The following is a 16499-nucleotide window of genomic DNA, read 5'->3' as shown; positions in this document are numbered from 1 at the left end:
CAAGATAGGTGTTGGTATACAGGCTTCTGGGACCTGTCACGAAATAGACTAGCACAACTTCCACTACTAAGAGGATGAGCACATTATAACTGCTCTCTCTAATGGAAGAATAAGATGGTGCCACTCCTTTTTCCCTATTTCAAGACAGGATTTAGACCCCAGCCAGCTTGAGAGAGCTCCCAGTAAGCAAAGCTAGAATAATTTAAGCAATAAAATCAGTAACAGTAGTGTTGAATTATAACCCACAGTTAGGTATTCTTACTGTTATAGTGAATGAATAGCAAAAAGAGACAACTTTTCCTTTCAGAAGAGTTCCAATTAACACATATAAAAGGAATGAAGGAAATAAGGTACCATCTTTAGAATATTACAGCAATAATTGACACAGGCAATATCTACCAGTAGACGCTAAAATCAGTGGGGGAAAGTTTGAGAAGAAACAGGATATTTGCATAGCCTCAAAGTTATCTCCCTGAAGGTATTTATTAATCATCAAGAGACAAACAGTAACTTCACAGTGGAGAAACCTAGTACACTTCACCTTAAATAAGTAATCTCAGTTAATATCAACACTAATAAAATACATCAATAAAATGTAATTTTGACGAGACACACTGTTTTTGTGGCTTCTTGCCAAAAAAAAAAAGTCTAACTTTATTTAATCTTGAGACAAACCTAAACAGAAGGCATTCCACAACATAACTGGCCCATATTCTTTAAATGTATCAAGGTCACAAAAGACAAGGAAAGACTGAGGATAGATCACCATTAAATGCGTCTAAGGAAACATGCTATTTGACAAAATGTAGGAGACTAGAGCAGAAAAAGGACCTAGGTAGGGGGAATTGGTGAAACGTCTATAAAGTCTTACAGTCTGTAGCTGGTAGCTTTATGCCAATACTAATCTCTTGGTTTTGATGTTTGTACTATGGTTACAAAGTTGTTAACATTAGGGAAAGTTGGATGGTGGGTGTATGATAAATCTCCAAAGTTTTTTGATGAATCTAAAATTATTTCAGAATGAAATGTAAAAAACAAATAGGCAGGATTTAGGATGGGAATGTATCAATCAGTAGTCTAATTCCCTAGATCCTTTCTTACGCACTATGTTATACTGACTTTCATGCTGGCACGCAGACTTGCCTGCTAAAGATGAAAATGGTGATGAGAATGATAACTGCCATTGTACTGCCTCCATTATGTTGCCACTACTAAAATTTGTTTCCCCTATTTCTCCTTCACTGTGACTGGACTCTGTGCTAAGTGCTTTGAATATTTTTAAAAAAAAAAAAAAACCACTTTTATTTTCTTACATCATCGTTCATTTTTGTACAGTATTTGATTTCTCCCCTCAGGTGTAGTCCCCACCACCACATCACCCATCAGCCATCACCACCAGTCCCTTGTGCTCTTACCTCCCCGAGTTTGACTTCCCATCCTCTCCCTCCCCTGCTGGATGTCGCAGATCTATGGTTTGCCTGCCAGTTTTGTCTTATCCCTGACCCTTTGTTTCCCTATTTTCCACCTGTAAGTGAAACCATCTGATATTTTTCTTTTTCCTTCTGCCTTATTTCACTTAGCATAGTCCCTTCCAGCTCTGTCCATATTGCTGCATATGGCATGAGTTTGTCTTATTTGATTACTGAGTAGTATTCCACTGTATATCTACAGCACATCTTCTTGATCCATTCATCTGTGTTTTTAGGTATTTCAGTAGTTTCCATATCTCAGCTGTTGTAAACAGTGCTGCAAAAAACACAGGAATGCAGGTTTCCCTTCAAATTAATGCTTTTGTATCCTTTAGGTAGATTCCAAGAAGAATCACTGGACCCTCCACACAGCTTTCCATAGTGGTTGGTACAGTTTGCATTCCCACGAGCAGTGTAAGAGGGTTATCTCATTGAATTCTACAGCTGTCTTAGGAAGTGGGTCCCATTAGCTGAATGTTATGGCAGTACCACGTACTGGCTATGAGCTCAAACTGCCTGAATTTCAATCAACGGTCTCCTAGTTGAATGCCCTCACAAGTGCAAAGCTACAGGGCCAGTATGAGAGTGTGATGAGATACACAGAGCCCAGCACATCACCTATCACACAGGAAGCACAGATACATAGCTGCACATTTTTATTAAGTTAACTTGGTAATCTCAGGACATTTTCCAATTAGCAACGACAAGAGAAATCTTAAATGAGTATCAGTTCAAAGATGACTTACTCTTGAACCATTTAACACATTTAGTCACGACCAAAACCAAAGATGTTTATATATCACTTTGAGCATTTTAAATTATAGTTTTAAAAACAGTTGTGAGTTTATGCTTAAAATATAGTGAGATCAAATGATTAAGGGACCCTCCGATTACCTTCAGGAACTTTCGTGCTCTTCAGAACCTACTTTGAAAGCTGCCATTAAGCTGATTATCCTTCTGAACTCAGAGCTTCCATCTGATCTATTGATACTTGTCAGAACCCCCTTAACTTTCCCAACTAGCCTATGCCTGGAACTACTTTGGCCCCAATTACCTCTTTCAGCAACTCAGTCCTTTTCTATGCCTCTTACCTGTACTTCAGCCGAAGCTTAACTCCTGGCCATGCTGCTTTCCTGTGCTGGGGGTCAGAGATGAGGGGCTCTGGGCTGGAATCAGAGGTGCCAGTATCTGCACACACATCTCTGGCAAAAACAGGAAAACAAGAAACTGACTGAGATGATCATGACAAATAAATCGACAAAGAAAAATATGTGAAAACTGATGCTCAGCTAGAGCAAAGCAGCACAGCTAATTATATAGCTAACCCAGGGCAGGCAGGTCTCTAAGCCTGCATCCCCCATCCATTGGTGAATCCACTACTGGTGAATCCTTTCCTATTTTTCTGTGAAGCAGTAAGTGTATTTCCCAATCTTATAAGATCAGATTTTCCAACTAGGGGAAAGAAAGATACATTAGGTATTAGGAAGGGGAACGCCCCCCAAATTCAGCATCTGCCAGTAAGTATGGGAAAAACTGGACTCATTGGAGCAAGCTGTCAGATGAGGTGGTTCCCTGAAAACAGTCTCTGCGGCCTTACTTCTCAGTTTCACTTAGAGAGCGCGACCTCCCGATGGAGCGGGCCTCTCTCTTCAGTGGGTGGCAGCTCAAAAGCACATGCCACCCCTGAGCCCGAGCTATTTCAGATTGTTTGGATTCCACTGCGCTGGAGGCAAGCCTTTTGTGTGTCCATTTAAATCCACCCTCCTACCCCCTAGTCCCCAGTGCCATTCCCATAGTGCTTTTCTTCCATACTCCCAGGGAGTCAGAGAAAAATTTTAAGCCCTGCATGACCAATGTGTTCCGCCATGGGAAAAGGCAGTTCTTCTCCTTAGGCGAGTCCTGGCTCCCAAACTTCCAAATGCCCCAGTCACACCCTGCTGGAGTCCTCTTGACCAGACCTCAAGACCTTGCATCAGGTTTTGAAGTGGGTTTGTACCATTCTGCTCTAGTGGTGTTTTCAGTGTGTCTTCAAGAACTTTCTTAGCCTCTGAAACCCAAATGAAACCCTATTAGCTGGAATTTGGAGACATGTAAACTGCAGTTACTGCTCTGCATCAGCCTTGGTGGAGAGGGGGAGGCATTACAAATAGTTGATTTCTTTTTATTACAAGACATGCTAGAGAGATGCACAGGGAGTCAACAGGGAGCTTCTAGTTCCCAACTACCATTTTCATCTTTACCTTAGTAATTATCTAAGCACCATCTCTTCCTTCTGTGACCACTTTTTTCACTAGATTTAGGTTTCCTTGCTTTGAATACACTTAGTATAACCCTAGACTTGATGTCTGAAGATCTGGTTGAGGTTGCCATTTATGAACTGAGTGACACCAAGCAAGTAAGCTCAGAGTCTCAGGAACCTCATCTGTAAAGTGGAAATACGGGGCAGAGTGCTCAAGGGCTCTGGGGTTACCCTCTCCTGAGCTAGAAACCTGGCTCTACCCACCCACCAGCTCTGTGCCTCTGTCCTTTTTGTGCCTCAGCTCTCATTTCTGAAATGGGTGCAAAAGAACAACCACTTTCATAAGGTTGTTGAGCAACTTACAGTGATTCAGGTCAAGCATTTAAAATAGAGTCTGGTATATATTCAAATAGCAGAGGGGAAATTAGCCATTATATTTGCAGAGTTGCAATGAAGTACCTAGATGCCTATTTATAGTCCAGTAGACTACATATATTTGGCATGTGCTTAAAAAAACTGCTTTCATTGTTGTTTTACCATAACATCTTTGTTTATTTTATTTTAAACAAAACACCCATCCATTAGATGCCCTGTATCCTTGCTCCCACTCCAGATCCATTTCCCCTCTGATAGTTTCAGTTCTGCTGACAGTGTCCACTAGTTTATTTTATTTGTCTGTTCACCTGCTTTGTTTCTTTATGTTACACATACAGGTGAATTAATCTAGTATGTGTCTTTCTCCTTCTAATTTTGCTCTGCATAGTCCCCCTGAATCCCCTTCCATTTTGCTGCAAATGGCAATTTTTCATTGATTTATACCCAAATGGTATTCCATTGTGTATATATCACATCTCCTTTGCCCAGTCTATCAATGGACACTTAGGAGGCTACTAGAGCCTAGCTATTATAAAGAGCACTGCAATAAAAAGTGTAGTGTAGTGCACATAACTTTGTAAGTTAATGGTCTTCGACTGTTTGGATAGATATCCAGAAGTGGGATTGCTGGAACATATGGTGGCTCTCTCCTTCTTTGAGGAAAGTTCTTGCTATAACACCTTTCTTTTATTCAATTTTACTTTTTTATTGAGGCAACATTGCATTACATTATATAAGCTTCAGGTGTACATCATTGAAAACCAACACATGGCTTCACATTAAGTTCACCACGTAGGGGCCTCCCTGGTGGCACAAGGTGTTAAGACACAGCACTATGAAGCTATCCGCAGCCACTGCAGCACAAGTTCAATCCCCGGCCAGGGAGCTACCCACGTGGTGCAGCAGACCTCTCCCGTTTCGCCCACTGCTCACCTCAGCAGTGTATTTCTGTCAGTCGGCCTGTTCTGTTCCCCACTCTGTCTCTGGTGAATCCTCCCACCACTGCAACTAGGCCAGTACCCCAGCTCTTGTATGCATAAATAAATCTTTAAAAAAAAGCTCACCACGTAAAGTGCAATTCTACCCTTCTCCATATAATTGTCCCCTTTGTCCCATTTTACCCATCCCTATTCTCCCTTTTTTTTCTGGTAACCACTAATTCATTTTATAGCCTAAAAGTTTATTTTTGTTTCATTTAGTTCATGTTTGTTTTCTCTGTATACCACATATCATACCTTCATTTCAGAGCTCCTTTCAGCTAAGATGTTATGCAAACTAGACACAGCTAAAAAGACCTAATTTATGCTGGAAATAGTAGCAAGAAGAGCCCTGGCCAGGAAATTAACATGTCAAAGCCTTTTGCAGAATTCATCATGTGGTCCTCAGTTTCTCACACAGCCTCCAAAGCACCAAGCGCACCGGCCATCCGACTTACACAGAGGGGGCAAGTCAATTCAAACGCATCTCACTATGGAATATATGGATGTAAGGAGCACCCCAAGACCACTCACTGGCATAACCCATCTGACAGCAAGCTTTCCTTTCCAAGTCTCCTCCAGACCCAACTGTGAAAGACCCCTTCTGGAATGGTCCCTTAGCCCTTCTCTCCTGGTTGGTCGGTTGTCTTTATCCACACATTGAAAGCAGCCGTCTCGAGAATGCACACTTCCACCCACCTGAGGTTACTACGCTGCCCGCCATCCACAAATCCTTTGTGGTATTTAATAACTCCCCAGGTTTTGCCTAAACCACACTGTGGGCTCTGCCTGTTTTGCACGATGGCTGAGCCCTTTCCTCATTCCTTTCCTTCTCCTACTTCCTCAGAGCTCCGAGGGATGCAGATTCAGGGGTGCACTGTTCTGTTTTGTTTTTTTAACCACATTATAAATCAGTTTTTGTTTTTTTTTAAGATTTATTTATTTGTTTACACAAGCACTGGGTATAGTCAGAAGCGTGGGAGGGTGAGAGGATTCACCAGAGCCAGAGTGGGGAACAGAACAGGCAGACTGACGAAATACACTGCTGAGGGGAGCAGTGGGCGCGGCAGGAGAGGTCTGAGGGACCCTTGCCGGTGGCTGGGGATCGGACCAGCGCTGCAGAGGCTGCGTGCAGCTTTGCTGCCCAGCGCTCAACCGCTGCACCACCAGGGGAGGCCCTAAATCATTCAGTTTTATTAAAATATTAAGTTCACACGATACCTTATAAAGCATGAAAATACTACTGTATGAAACTGGTGAAAACACAGATCACAGGCATTCAAGAAGCATTCCCGATCACATGATATCATGATCTGACAACTGTGGTTTCCATGGTTTTCAACACAGACACTGAGTATTTAGTAAACATGGAAGTACAATAATTGTATGCCCTTTGAAGAGTTAGCTATAGTTTTCTTGCATTTCTGTGAAGATTTCTTTATTTCAACCACAACAAATAACAGCTATGATGTCTGCCTATCACCACTATGAAGATATATCACCATGTTAATGACCAACTGTACTATTTCTCTAGAGAACAATTGGTAAAGCTATTCAAAACTCAGAATTTCCACAATGAAGGGCTGGAGAACAAGCAAATGGGAAAGAGATGGACTCATGAACACAGGAGACTGTCATCTTTTTAAAGATTTTCAAAGCAAGGTTCATTTCAGTTGCAGGAAGAGACCAATAGTCGGCACTGCCCCCCATGGCCACACGCTGTCCTTTCACCAGCCAAGGGACCAGCTGTCCAGGGGACCAGCTAATGAGGAACTGGGTGTGAGGATTCTGAAACCCAAGTTGCTGACTGTGTCCCCAAGTCTGAGTCACACCCAGCCTTCCTGCTCATCTTTACCAGCTCCCACCTTGCTGGGGCCCCCTCCTGTGCCCAGACATTGGGCTGGCCCTGAGTAGGCTGCCTGGAAACAGACTAGAGAAAATACATTAGACTCACCAGCATCCAGATCACTTTTTTTTTTTTTTTTTTTTTTTTTTGCCTTACACTCTTTTTGTAATAATCTGGAACACAAACATTTTCAAATTCCTATGTTCTAAAGAAAAGAAGTTCCATAGTGAGTGTAGGCAGAAAACAGTCCTGAATGAGTGTTGGGAAGCATTATCATCCCAAGACCCCCCTCCTGGAATGGTGTCTTTGCCCTTCTCTCCCGGTCAGTTGTCTTATCTACACAATGAAAGCAGCTGCCTGCAGAATGCACACTTCCACCCACCCGAGGGGACAATGCTGGCCGCCTCACTCTAGACCGCAAGCCCCCGCGTCTGCCCTGCACTTCGATCTCACTGGGGCACAGCCAGTGATGCCACATGACCATGCAGGTCATTCCCGGTCTTTCCAATAGGACACATGTGCTTTTCCTTATGTCAGGAGTTATTCTCATAGCTTCTTTAGGAAGGCGAGAACCGGTATTTTTAAAGTCTATTTTTCAGACGAACCAGCTGAGACACAAAGAGGCTGCGTATCTTAGTTAAAACCACACATGGAATCAGGCTCACTTGGAACTAAAATCACTGACAGCTACTCACTCTTCCTTCTTTCAGGTTAGCAGTTTCAAATTTTTTCAGTCTTAAATTCTGTAGTCCTAGAATAACCCAGATTTGGTCAGAATGGGTGGGAAATAATGCTGATAAGGCCATTAATTAGACATGTTATCATTTTCACTTAAAAATACCCAAGGGGACACTGTAGAAGCTTTGGAATGAATGAAACAGCTTCAAGTGGAATGAGCCAGATGGCTCTCCAGCCTTCACTGGAGGCTACTTGTAGATCTCAGAACCACTACCCTCTCCTGGCTTCTCCATACTTGTTCTTCAGGTTTTAGTTTGGACATTATTTCCTCTGCGTGCAGGTGGGGTGAGGTGCCCGCCCTGTGCTTGCTGAGCAGCGCATTGCTACCTGTGTGCATTTCAAAGTGCAGTTCCTGCTGGTCTGACCGCCTATTTGCTGGCCCCCCCTCTGCAAAGGCCAGCAGGCCAGCTTGGTGCCTGGCACAGCGGGTTGCTCAATAAATATTTGTTGAATGAAGTACTGCTCCATGTTCAACAGATCTGTAACCTTTCTTCCCTTCTATCTCCTTTTAATTCATGAGCTGACTCCCTGGCAAAACTAATGAGACATCTGGGGGGACATTTTGTTGCTTCTTGCTATGCGCCAGTCTGCGTAACAAGGTAGGAAGCGGACCAGAGAAGTAAAGTTTAGTAGGATCTAAAAAGTTTCTAGGATCCACCATCCCGGTGTCATCTTTCTTCTACAAATTATTAAGAAATAACAAATCCAGATCAACCACGTACATATTCTCCTTCCTATGATGAGCACAGTCACACCTTTGTCCATACTCTCCCCCAATATTCATACCTCGTGAATTACTAGTTACTATTTGGTACTCTAGTAGAGCTGTCAACTGCTTTCTGAACTGAGTGTTACCTGGTACATACAGAAAAAGTTCTGGATCATTCTGTTACCGTGGTTCTCTAGATCACCGTGGGCAGTGGGGAAGTGATGGGGAGTGAGAGGGAAGAGTACAAGGAGCTGGGCTGGGTCTATTCAAATGTCTCTCCAGATCATTTTAAATACTGGTTTCTACTGAGTTTGAACAGTTTTATTTTGTCCTTTAAGGGGGACAAAATAAACCAGCATGGACTGTTACAACCTTATCTGGTTTATCTGTCAGATCACCATTTTCTTCCTGTTTGTTGTGTTTCCTCCAGCAGGGAGGGGCTTTCTTACTGGCCACTTTCACTTCTGTCCCCCTCAAATTCAGCATCTACCCAGCAGCCAGAACAACCTTCTAAAAACCTAAATGGATTGTATCATTTTCTAATAAGACCCTTGAATAGCTTCCTGCTGCACTTTTGGATAAAATTCCAATTCCTTTTAACTTGGCCTGCGAGGCCTCCAGTGAGCTGGCTCCTGCTCGCCTTGAGCTCCCCAAGACCACCTTCCTCTTCATTTTCACACTTAACTGTTCCTTCCTTTTGGAATAGTCTTCTTCCAGATTCTTTACTCTCCTGACTACTCAGACTCTGGGCCCAGGCCAAACATCACCTCCTCTGAGACCACCTCGTCTACTGCAGTTTCTTTACAGGCATCTGGTCTTTTCCTTTATTTTACTTATGGCCACACTGTTCCCTCACACACAGTCCACCTCCTACACAAGAGGATAAGCTCAGTAAGGTCAGAGCCCATGGCTGGCTTTTCTTCTGTATTAAACACCCAGGCTCAACGTAGACACACATGCAGATTCACAAAAGGAACCACACAAGATTGTAAATGAATAATTGTGTATTGCATCTAAAAGAGAACTAAGCCCTTAAACTCCTAAAGGCATTAAATTATTTGAAATACACGACTCAGGGAAGATGGGGCTCTGTTTTCTTTTAGTCACTTTCTAAATGAGGTTGTGGGGTCAATTTCTTCGTGAAAGTAGAATCTGGCCCTAATTTTTGGTGCACATCATTGGCAGCTTTCATGGAGGAGCGGGCTGGGATTGGGGGGCTGTGACTGAACTTCAACAAACAGTGGGTATGATCAAGTTGATACAGTTCTGCACTGTTCTGCTGCCTATGCTTCAAAGCAGCCAGAAGGCTTTTTGAGATTAAGCAGACAGAAGTACTTTTATTCAGAGCTAAATTGTCCTCAGAGCCCTTTGGAGAAATTCCTTTGGATTTATGCTGGGTGCACGTGTGAACTTGTATTCCTAATGTGCCTTGTTAAAAGTTGTGTCCAGGATTTTTTACTCTGCTCCAGTCTATCTGCAGGTCTTTAGGCTAATGATCATCTCTATCCCATTAGCAAGTCTCGGGTGGCTGTCATGGCCACAGACTCCCTATTACTTTTCCCATCAGTTGCCTGGAAGCAGGAAGGCCTGGGTCCTAGGATGGTGCAGGGTCTGCAGGAAGATTTTAAGAACTGATGTCTCCAGGTACAGATTTCTGTTCCTAGCCTAACAGAGCTGCCTTCATTTACTGATGATTGAGCATTTATCAAAGGTTTCATAGACATTCTCATTCAGTTACCCTTTCTTTAAAGGCCCCTTGTTCGTGTTTCTGACCTCTTGGGACCTATATATTTAGACTTAACCTTCTGGGTCACTGTCCCTTTATTACTCTCCTTTTTTGCTTTTAAAATCATTATTTACCATCTAGGAAGCTCATTCTGCATTCCCTCAGGCCTGTATCCTATCTGGTGCTCTCCTTCCCAGGCAGGCCACTTATATTTAAAGACCTTTCCTGTTTCTGCTCATCTACCTGGCCTGGCAGCTGGGTTATGACAGGAGGGCCAGGCATGCCTTCACCACAAGTAGGTTGTGCTTTGTGTGTTTCACCCTGTGTCCATTTGTACTTCCGGCTCTTGTTTTTTTCTACTTGGTTTCCCCTGAAAACCTCTCGAGTGGATCCACTTGTAGTTTACACAACTGGCATTCAGCATACTTCTGATTTTTTCTGAAACCTTAAGCTTAATTATCTCCAGATCTTAGCCAATGACCTCTACGTCAACCTTGCTTAAAGACTGGAAAAGGGTGGGTAGAGCTAAAGCCAAATGACTCGCCAAATCTCCTAACCTACCTACTAATATTTTATCTGCTTCAGATTTACTTTTGACTTCAATCCCTCCACCCACTGAGCCCGAGGGCAGAGATAGCCTAGAATAAGTACATAAGAAAAATAAGGGCCTGCATACAAGGGAAGGGCTTTTAGTTAAATTGATGATATCTTTGCCACTAGAGTAAGAACCTGGTTACACTCAGCCTGACCTGAAAACAACTCAGATAAGGGGCAAGCTGTATAAAGTGTTAGGAGCAACAAAGATTCTGAAGCCAGCTGCTTGGATTCAAGCTCTATCACCTACTAGTCCACTCAACTGGTAGGTCTTGGTTTCCTCCTTTATAAATAAGGATAATAAGACCTGCAACAAAGGACAGCTGTGAACCTTGAACGAATTAATATGTATAAGGCACTTAGAAGAGTGTCTGGTAATAAATGTTAACATCCTACCAACAGAATGGAGACTTAAAATTTATTGAGTCCATGGAATGTAGAAACTGTGTTTTAAAAAGACATTCAGGGGCCTGGTGGGCAAGGGGTTATCCCCAGGCCTTCCTGCTTCCAGGTAACTGATGGGAAAAGCACAGCATTATGAAGCAATCTGCAGCCTCTGCAGCACGAGTTCGATCCCCGGCCAGCCAGGGAGCAACCCACATGGCGCAGCGAAGACCTCTCCTGACTCACTGCTGCTCCCCTCAGCAGTGTGTTTCAGTCAGTCTGCCTGTTCTGCTCCCAGCTCTGTCTCTGTCTCTGTCTCCTCTCACCCCTTCTCCCCCAACCCCATCTCTGGCCTGTACCCCAGCTCTTGTATGCACAAATAAATAAATCTTTAAAAAAAAAAAATAAAAAGACATTCAGTTCAACTTCGTATCACTTGAGACAGTGATGATCCTTATCTTATAGGGTAAAGAAAAAGTAAAATAAAACAAGTAGAAAGAGGTATATTGTTAGGGGACAGAATGAGGGGCATCCCCAGGATATCCAAACCTTCCTGCTCTCAATGGGTTCTGCCATCCGCCACATAAAGACAAAACACTCTTGACGTGTAAAACCTTCAACAGAAAAGAACTTCAATACAATTAGTGTACAACAGAAATTCAGAATATGGTTAAAACAGTTTCCAATTAAATACCCAAAAGTTCCCCATCCACTCACGGGTAAATGCTAAGCCAAACAGGGTTGGCCTAAAGCACAGCCACTGAGGCCTGAAAACTTTCCACAGTCTAAGGGACCTTCTGATGGGGACCCACAGGAAAGCGGCAGAAGGGGCCAGGCAAGTCAGGAAGGAAAGGAGCAAAATCAAAATCCAAGTCAAAATAAAGGCTGCCATTGCCAACCTCCCCACAGACCTCTCACCGCGTCTCTCTTAAGTGTCTCGTTCCATGTCCCCCAAGTCCCTGGTACGAGTCCAAGGCCGAGAACTTGCTTGTAAACTACGCAGCTAGCAAATGAAAGCAGGATCCCTAAGTCTCACCTCCACCCTCGTTCATTTCAGACTACTTTGGATTCTACAATCCTAAAAGTCCATTGACACATGTGGCAAGCATTTACTATCAAAAGTTTCTTTCAAGGAAAGCTTCTTCAGAAGAAAATGGAAGGTTACTGAAATTCACATGGGATTCCTCTCTGTCTCTCATCCAGGTGTCTTTAGATCTAGAGAAATGACAAGGCCAGCGTTTGAAGACCACCACCCCCCTCCCCTTAACACTGCCACCCAGACTGCATTCCTGGTCTTGACTTGGAATTTCCTTCTAGAGGAACAGGAATTTGAATCCAGTTCTGGCTGATAATGAAGCCTGTGCGCCTAGTCACTGCAATAGTCTTAACCTTATTGGGGGTTTCTCTTTCCCTCCTTGGTCAGGTATGGTGCTCTTCCAAGAGATGATGCCCAATAAATATTTAATAAAAATGTGTTTTGATTGGACAGTCTTCTGTTGGGCACTCTTCAGTTGCCCACTCTATTGTTGTCTTTCCAAAGTGAAATTTTGTTGCTGGTTCTCTGCCTGAACCAGGTAAGAATGTTGTTGGTCTTCTGGGCCCATAAAGAGGGAGCACAGAATCTAACACAAGCAACACCCAGGTGCCTAGATGCTCAAACAGACACAGCAAAGTGCACATGAAACAACCTTGACATCCTGCATCATGGGAACTTTATGGAAGGTTATGGTTCGGGTCAAACAGAACATGGCTCCGCTGACCATGCTGCATGGGCAGTACTGGTTATGACCTTTAGGGAAGCATGTTGGAAAGGATCTACTGATGCTAAGAGGAGCATAGAGAAAAGAGAACAAGAAAAACATGGTGGAAGTTACACAAGAAAATAGATCTGGTAATACTTTATTTCCACAAAACATTAGGAAAAAGGAGTTTGGATGGTTAAGTAGGCACCAAAATGCCCATATATGCATGTACCTTATAGAGGGAAACAGTACTGGACCAGCCAGGAGACCTGTACTTGGCTTCTCTACTGCTACAGGCAAGTCACAAGTATCTCTGGGCTCCAATTTTCTCATGTGTAAAATCAAGAGGTTGGCACAGATGAACTTTAAGGTTCCTTTTACCTTTAACAATCTTTGAACCAAGGACAAGAGCATGAAAGATAAATCCCAGGTGAGAAAACTTAAATCACAGAGTATCTCCATCAACAAGTGATGAGCATTTTCTACATGCAGGCTCCAAGTTGGAATCCATAGGATAAAAGACCATTTCTGACCTCTAGTCTCACTGCATGGACACACACAGGATTGAAACCATGATCTGGATTCCAATCTGGTAGCTGCCTGTTTCTGGGCCATTGTTCTCTGAGTCTCAGGACTATATCTGCAAAAAGGGCACAGAGTATTATTATCTGCCCTGTGGCATCGCTGTGGGGGACAATGACATGGTATGTGAGAACCACTGCATGCTGGGAGCTACTACCATTCAAAATGGTCTAAAAAGAGATGAACACAGGATGTCACTCAGCTGGTGTGACTTGATGGTGGTATGATGATTGGCTCTAATTCATTTAGAAGGGAAACTGCAGGGGCCTCGCTGGTGGCGCAAGGGGTTAAGACGCAACCTATGAAGCTCACCACAGCCACTGCAGCACAAGTTCGACCCCTGGCCAGGGAGCTACCCACATGGCGCAGCAGACCTCTCCTGACTCGCCCGCTGCTCCCCTCAGCAGTGTGCATCAGTCGATCTGCCTGTTTCCCACTCTGTCTCTGGTGAACCCTCTCACCCCCCCCCCACAAAAAACTCTGGCCTGTACCCCAGTTCTTGTACGTACAAATAAATCTTTTAAAATAAAATAAAATAAAATAAAATGGAAACTGCAAATATCCAAAGATTTGGGGAAGGATACAATACGTAACTCCAAACATGATTTCCTGCATATAGGACATTGCGTGGACCCCTTCAGAAAGACTAAGGCACAGAGGACCCAGAGAATGGTGTGAAAGAAATGGTTCTTCAGGCTTCAGGAATGACAGAATTAGACTGAGTTTTTCTAAAGAACTTCTCTAACCAGAAAGAGGCTCAGGCCATGGGCACAGATGACATGTTAGTCAACATATCTTCTTGGCTATTTCAAAAACATAATGAGTTTGTGTTCAGCTTTTTCTGGGCTCCTAGAGTCCTCCTACCTTAGGCTCTACCATGAGACCCCTTCCTGTCTTACAGATAGGAGGAGGTGGTGGGATACTGGCTCTGGAAGGTCCCTGGGGACCTCGGTCTGTGGGAGCCAGGATTTCTGACCCCCATCTAAATGTAAATAAGTTGCTCCTGTCCTAGACCTGCCTAGAGGGGAAGACATTAAAAATGTTAATGGAGATTGTCATTCATCAGGAGAAAATAGGTCCCTGGCTAAATTTGGCATCAGCTGAGGAATCTTAGCTAAAACGAACTCACCCCCTTGTTTGTGAGGGAGGCCTAATCCTTACTTTGCCCAAGGGGATTATTGGGTCTTAGAAAGAAGCTCACATGCAATTTTTTTAAGCTCATGCCAACTGCATTTGTGTCCACAATATCCCAGATTCGTTCTGCTTTTTAGGATAGATAATAGACATTCCATGCTATTTAAATGCCTCCAAATCTCAAACCTAAATGTTTTCAACCTTTGCTATCACCCAAAGTGGGACAGTCTCTCTTGCTAAGCTTTGCCCCAGCTGTTACTTTATATTCTTTGGAAGCACATTGTAAATGGAAGACATGGTACCAAAATGCAACCTAATCGTGGAAAATTAATGTTTGAGGGTTATAATACACCTTCTCAAGGTGTTTGCACTACAGCTCCATAGGCTGACTTTTTCACTTAACCCCATCACTTCCCCTTTCCTTTGGTTACTTTAGGGTTATTGTAACACAGTCCAGAGTGTGTTTTTTAGTTCTGCATGACCCTTCTCACTCCAACACCATCCTACCCTCTCTGCAGGAATTCTGGACTCACTGACATGTAGGTCACATCCTGATAAAAACTATCTACACATTATTTTAATCAAGTGGCCAGTGTGACTTCATTAATTCAGAGTTTTCCAGAATGTGGGAGTTCAGGGAAATGGTTAAAAATAACCGTAAGTCAAAAATGTATTCAATACACCTAAACTACTGAATGAACATCACAGCTTAGCCTCACCCACCTTAAACACTCTCAGAACACTTACAGAAGCCGACAGTTGGCTCAGATCACCTGACACAATGTCTACTTTATAATGAAATGCTGAATGTCTCACACAATCTACTGCATTCTCTACTGAATATGTAAAACAGACGATGGGATGCAAAAACACAAAACACAATAAATATCCAAAAAATACTGGCCACATAGCACATTGTCGAGTACCAATTGTCCCTACTGCTGATGGCCTGCTGACTGGGAGCTGTTGCCAGCTGTGGCTGCTGACGTCAGGAGAGAGTTCTACCACGTACCCTAGTCAGGAAATGATCAAAAGTCAAACTTTGAAAAAAGATTTCCCTTGAATGCATCGCATCGAGCTTCACCCCATCATAAAGCTGATCCATTGCAACTCAGGAACCGTCAATATTTAACAAAGTGGGCCAGACAAAACTTACATTAAGTTTACAATGGCATTCTCAAAACATCACTTAAAAATATTACAATTAGGCCTCCCTGGTGGTGCAAGGGGTTAAGTCTCAGCACTGTGAAGCTATCGGCAGTCACTGCAGCACGAGTTCAATCCCCTGGCCAGGGAGCTATCCACATGGCCCAGCAGACCTCTCCTGTCTCACCCATTGCTCCCCTCAGCAGTGTATTTCAGCAGATCTGCCTGTTCTTCTCCCAACTCTGTCTCTGGTGAATCCTCTCATCACCCGCACCTCTGGCCTACAACCTAGTTCTTGTATGCATAAATAAATTTTAAAAATATTACAATTCAGCCCCATGTTGGCCTTTACAAAGTATTTTGACATATATTTAATCCTTGTAACAACATAAGAAGTGTTTTCTACCTTTCATAGAAAAGGAAATGGAGACATAGGCAACTTTAATAAGTTGTTCAAGGTGACAAAGCAAGGGGTACAGCCAGGACCCAACATACGACAGGCACCAAGTGTCTCCGTAAGCACCTCCTTCAGGAGTGCGGCACCTAAGGGCCTAGTTTGATATCTATAGGCCAAAGATCTCCACAACACAAAGTTACTTTATCCCAACAAAAGTATAACGATATGTTTTCTTCCTCAGGACTGCTGTCTTCCTCCAGAGTGATTATTTCAGTGGTTTCTGTTGGTAGTTACTCCTCCTGACCCTCACCTCTGGGGCGCCTTTATTTCCAGCTGTAGTTACAATTCCTGTCTTTTTTTTTTTAAGATTTATCTATGCATACAAGAACTGGGGTACACAGGCCAAAGGTGTGGGGGGTGAGAGGATTCACCAGAGACAGA

At 43.3% G+C, this 16499-nt stretch overlaps 1 protein-coding gene across 1 annotated transcript in view; it reads right to left on the bottom strand.

Moving 5' to 3' along the window:
* SHROOM3 (shroom family member 3) overlaps positions 1-16499 on the bottom strand; it is a 310763-nt gene that overhangs the window by 65914 nt on the left and 228350 nt on the right. Inside the window, 1 exon segment of the mRNA XM_054688359.1 lies at positions 2561-2671. Within this exon segment, the coding sequence (XP_054544334.1) occupies positions 2561-2671 (111 nt within the window).

Source organism: Talpa occidentalis, unplaced genomic scaffold, assembly GCF_014898055.3.
Source record: "Talpa occidentalis isolate TD23 unplaced genomic scaffold, MPIMG_talOcc4v2.1 talOcc4.6, whole genome shotgun sequence".
Taxonomy (NCBI): Eukaryota; Metazoa; Chordata; class Mammalia; order Eulipotyphla; family Talpidae; genus Talpa; species Talpa occidentalis.
The sequence above is the reverse complement of the archived record's forward strand: the minus strand, read 5'-3'. Positions and strand labels throughout refer to the sequence as shown.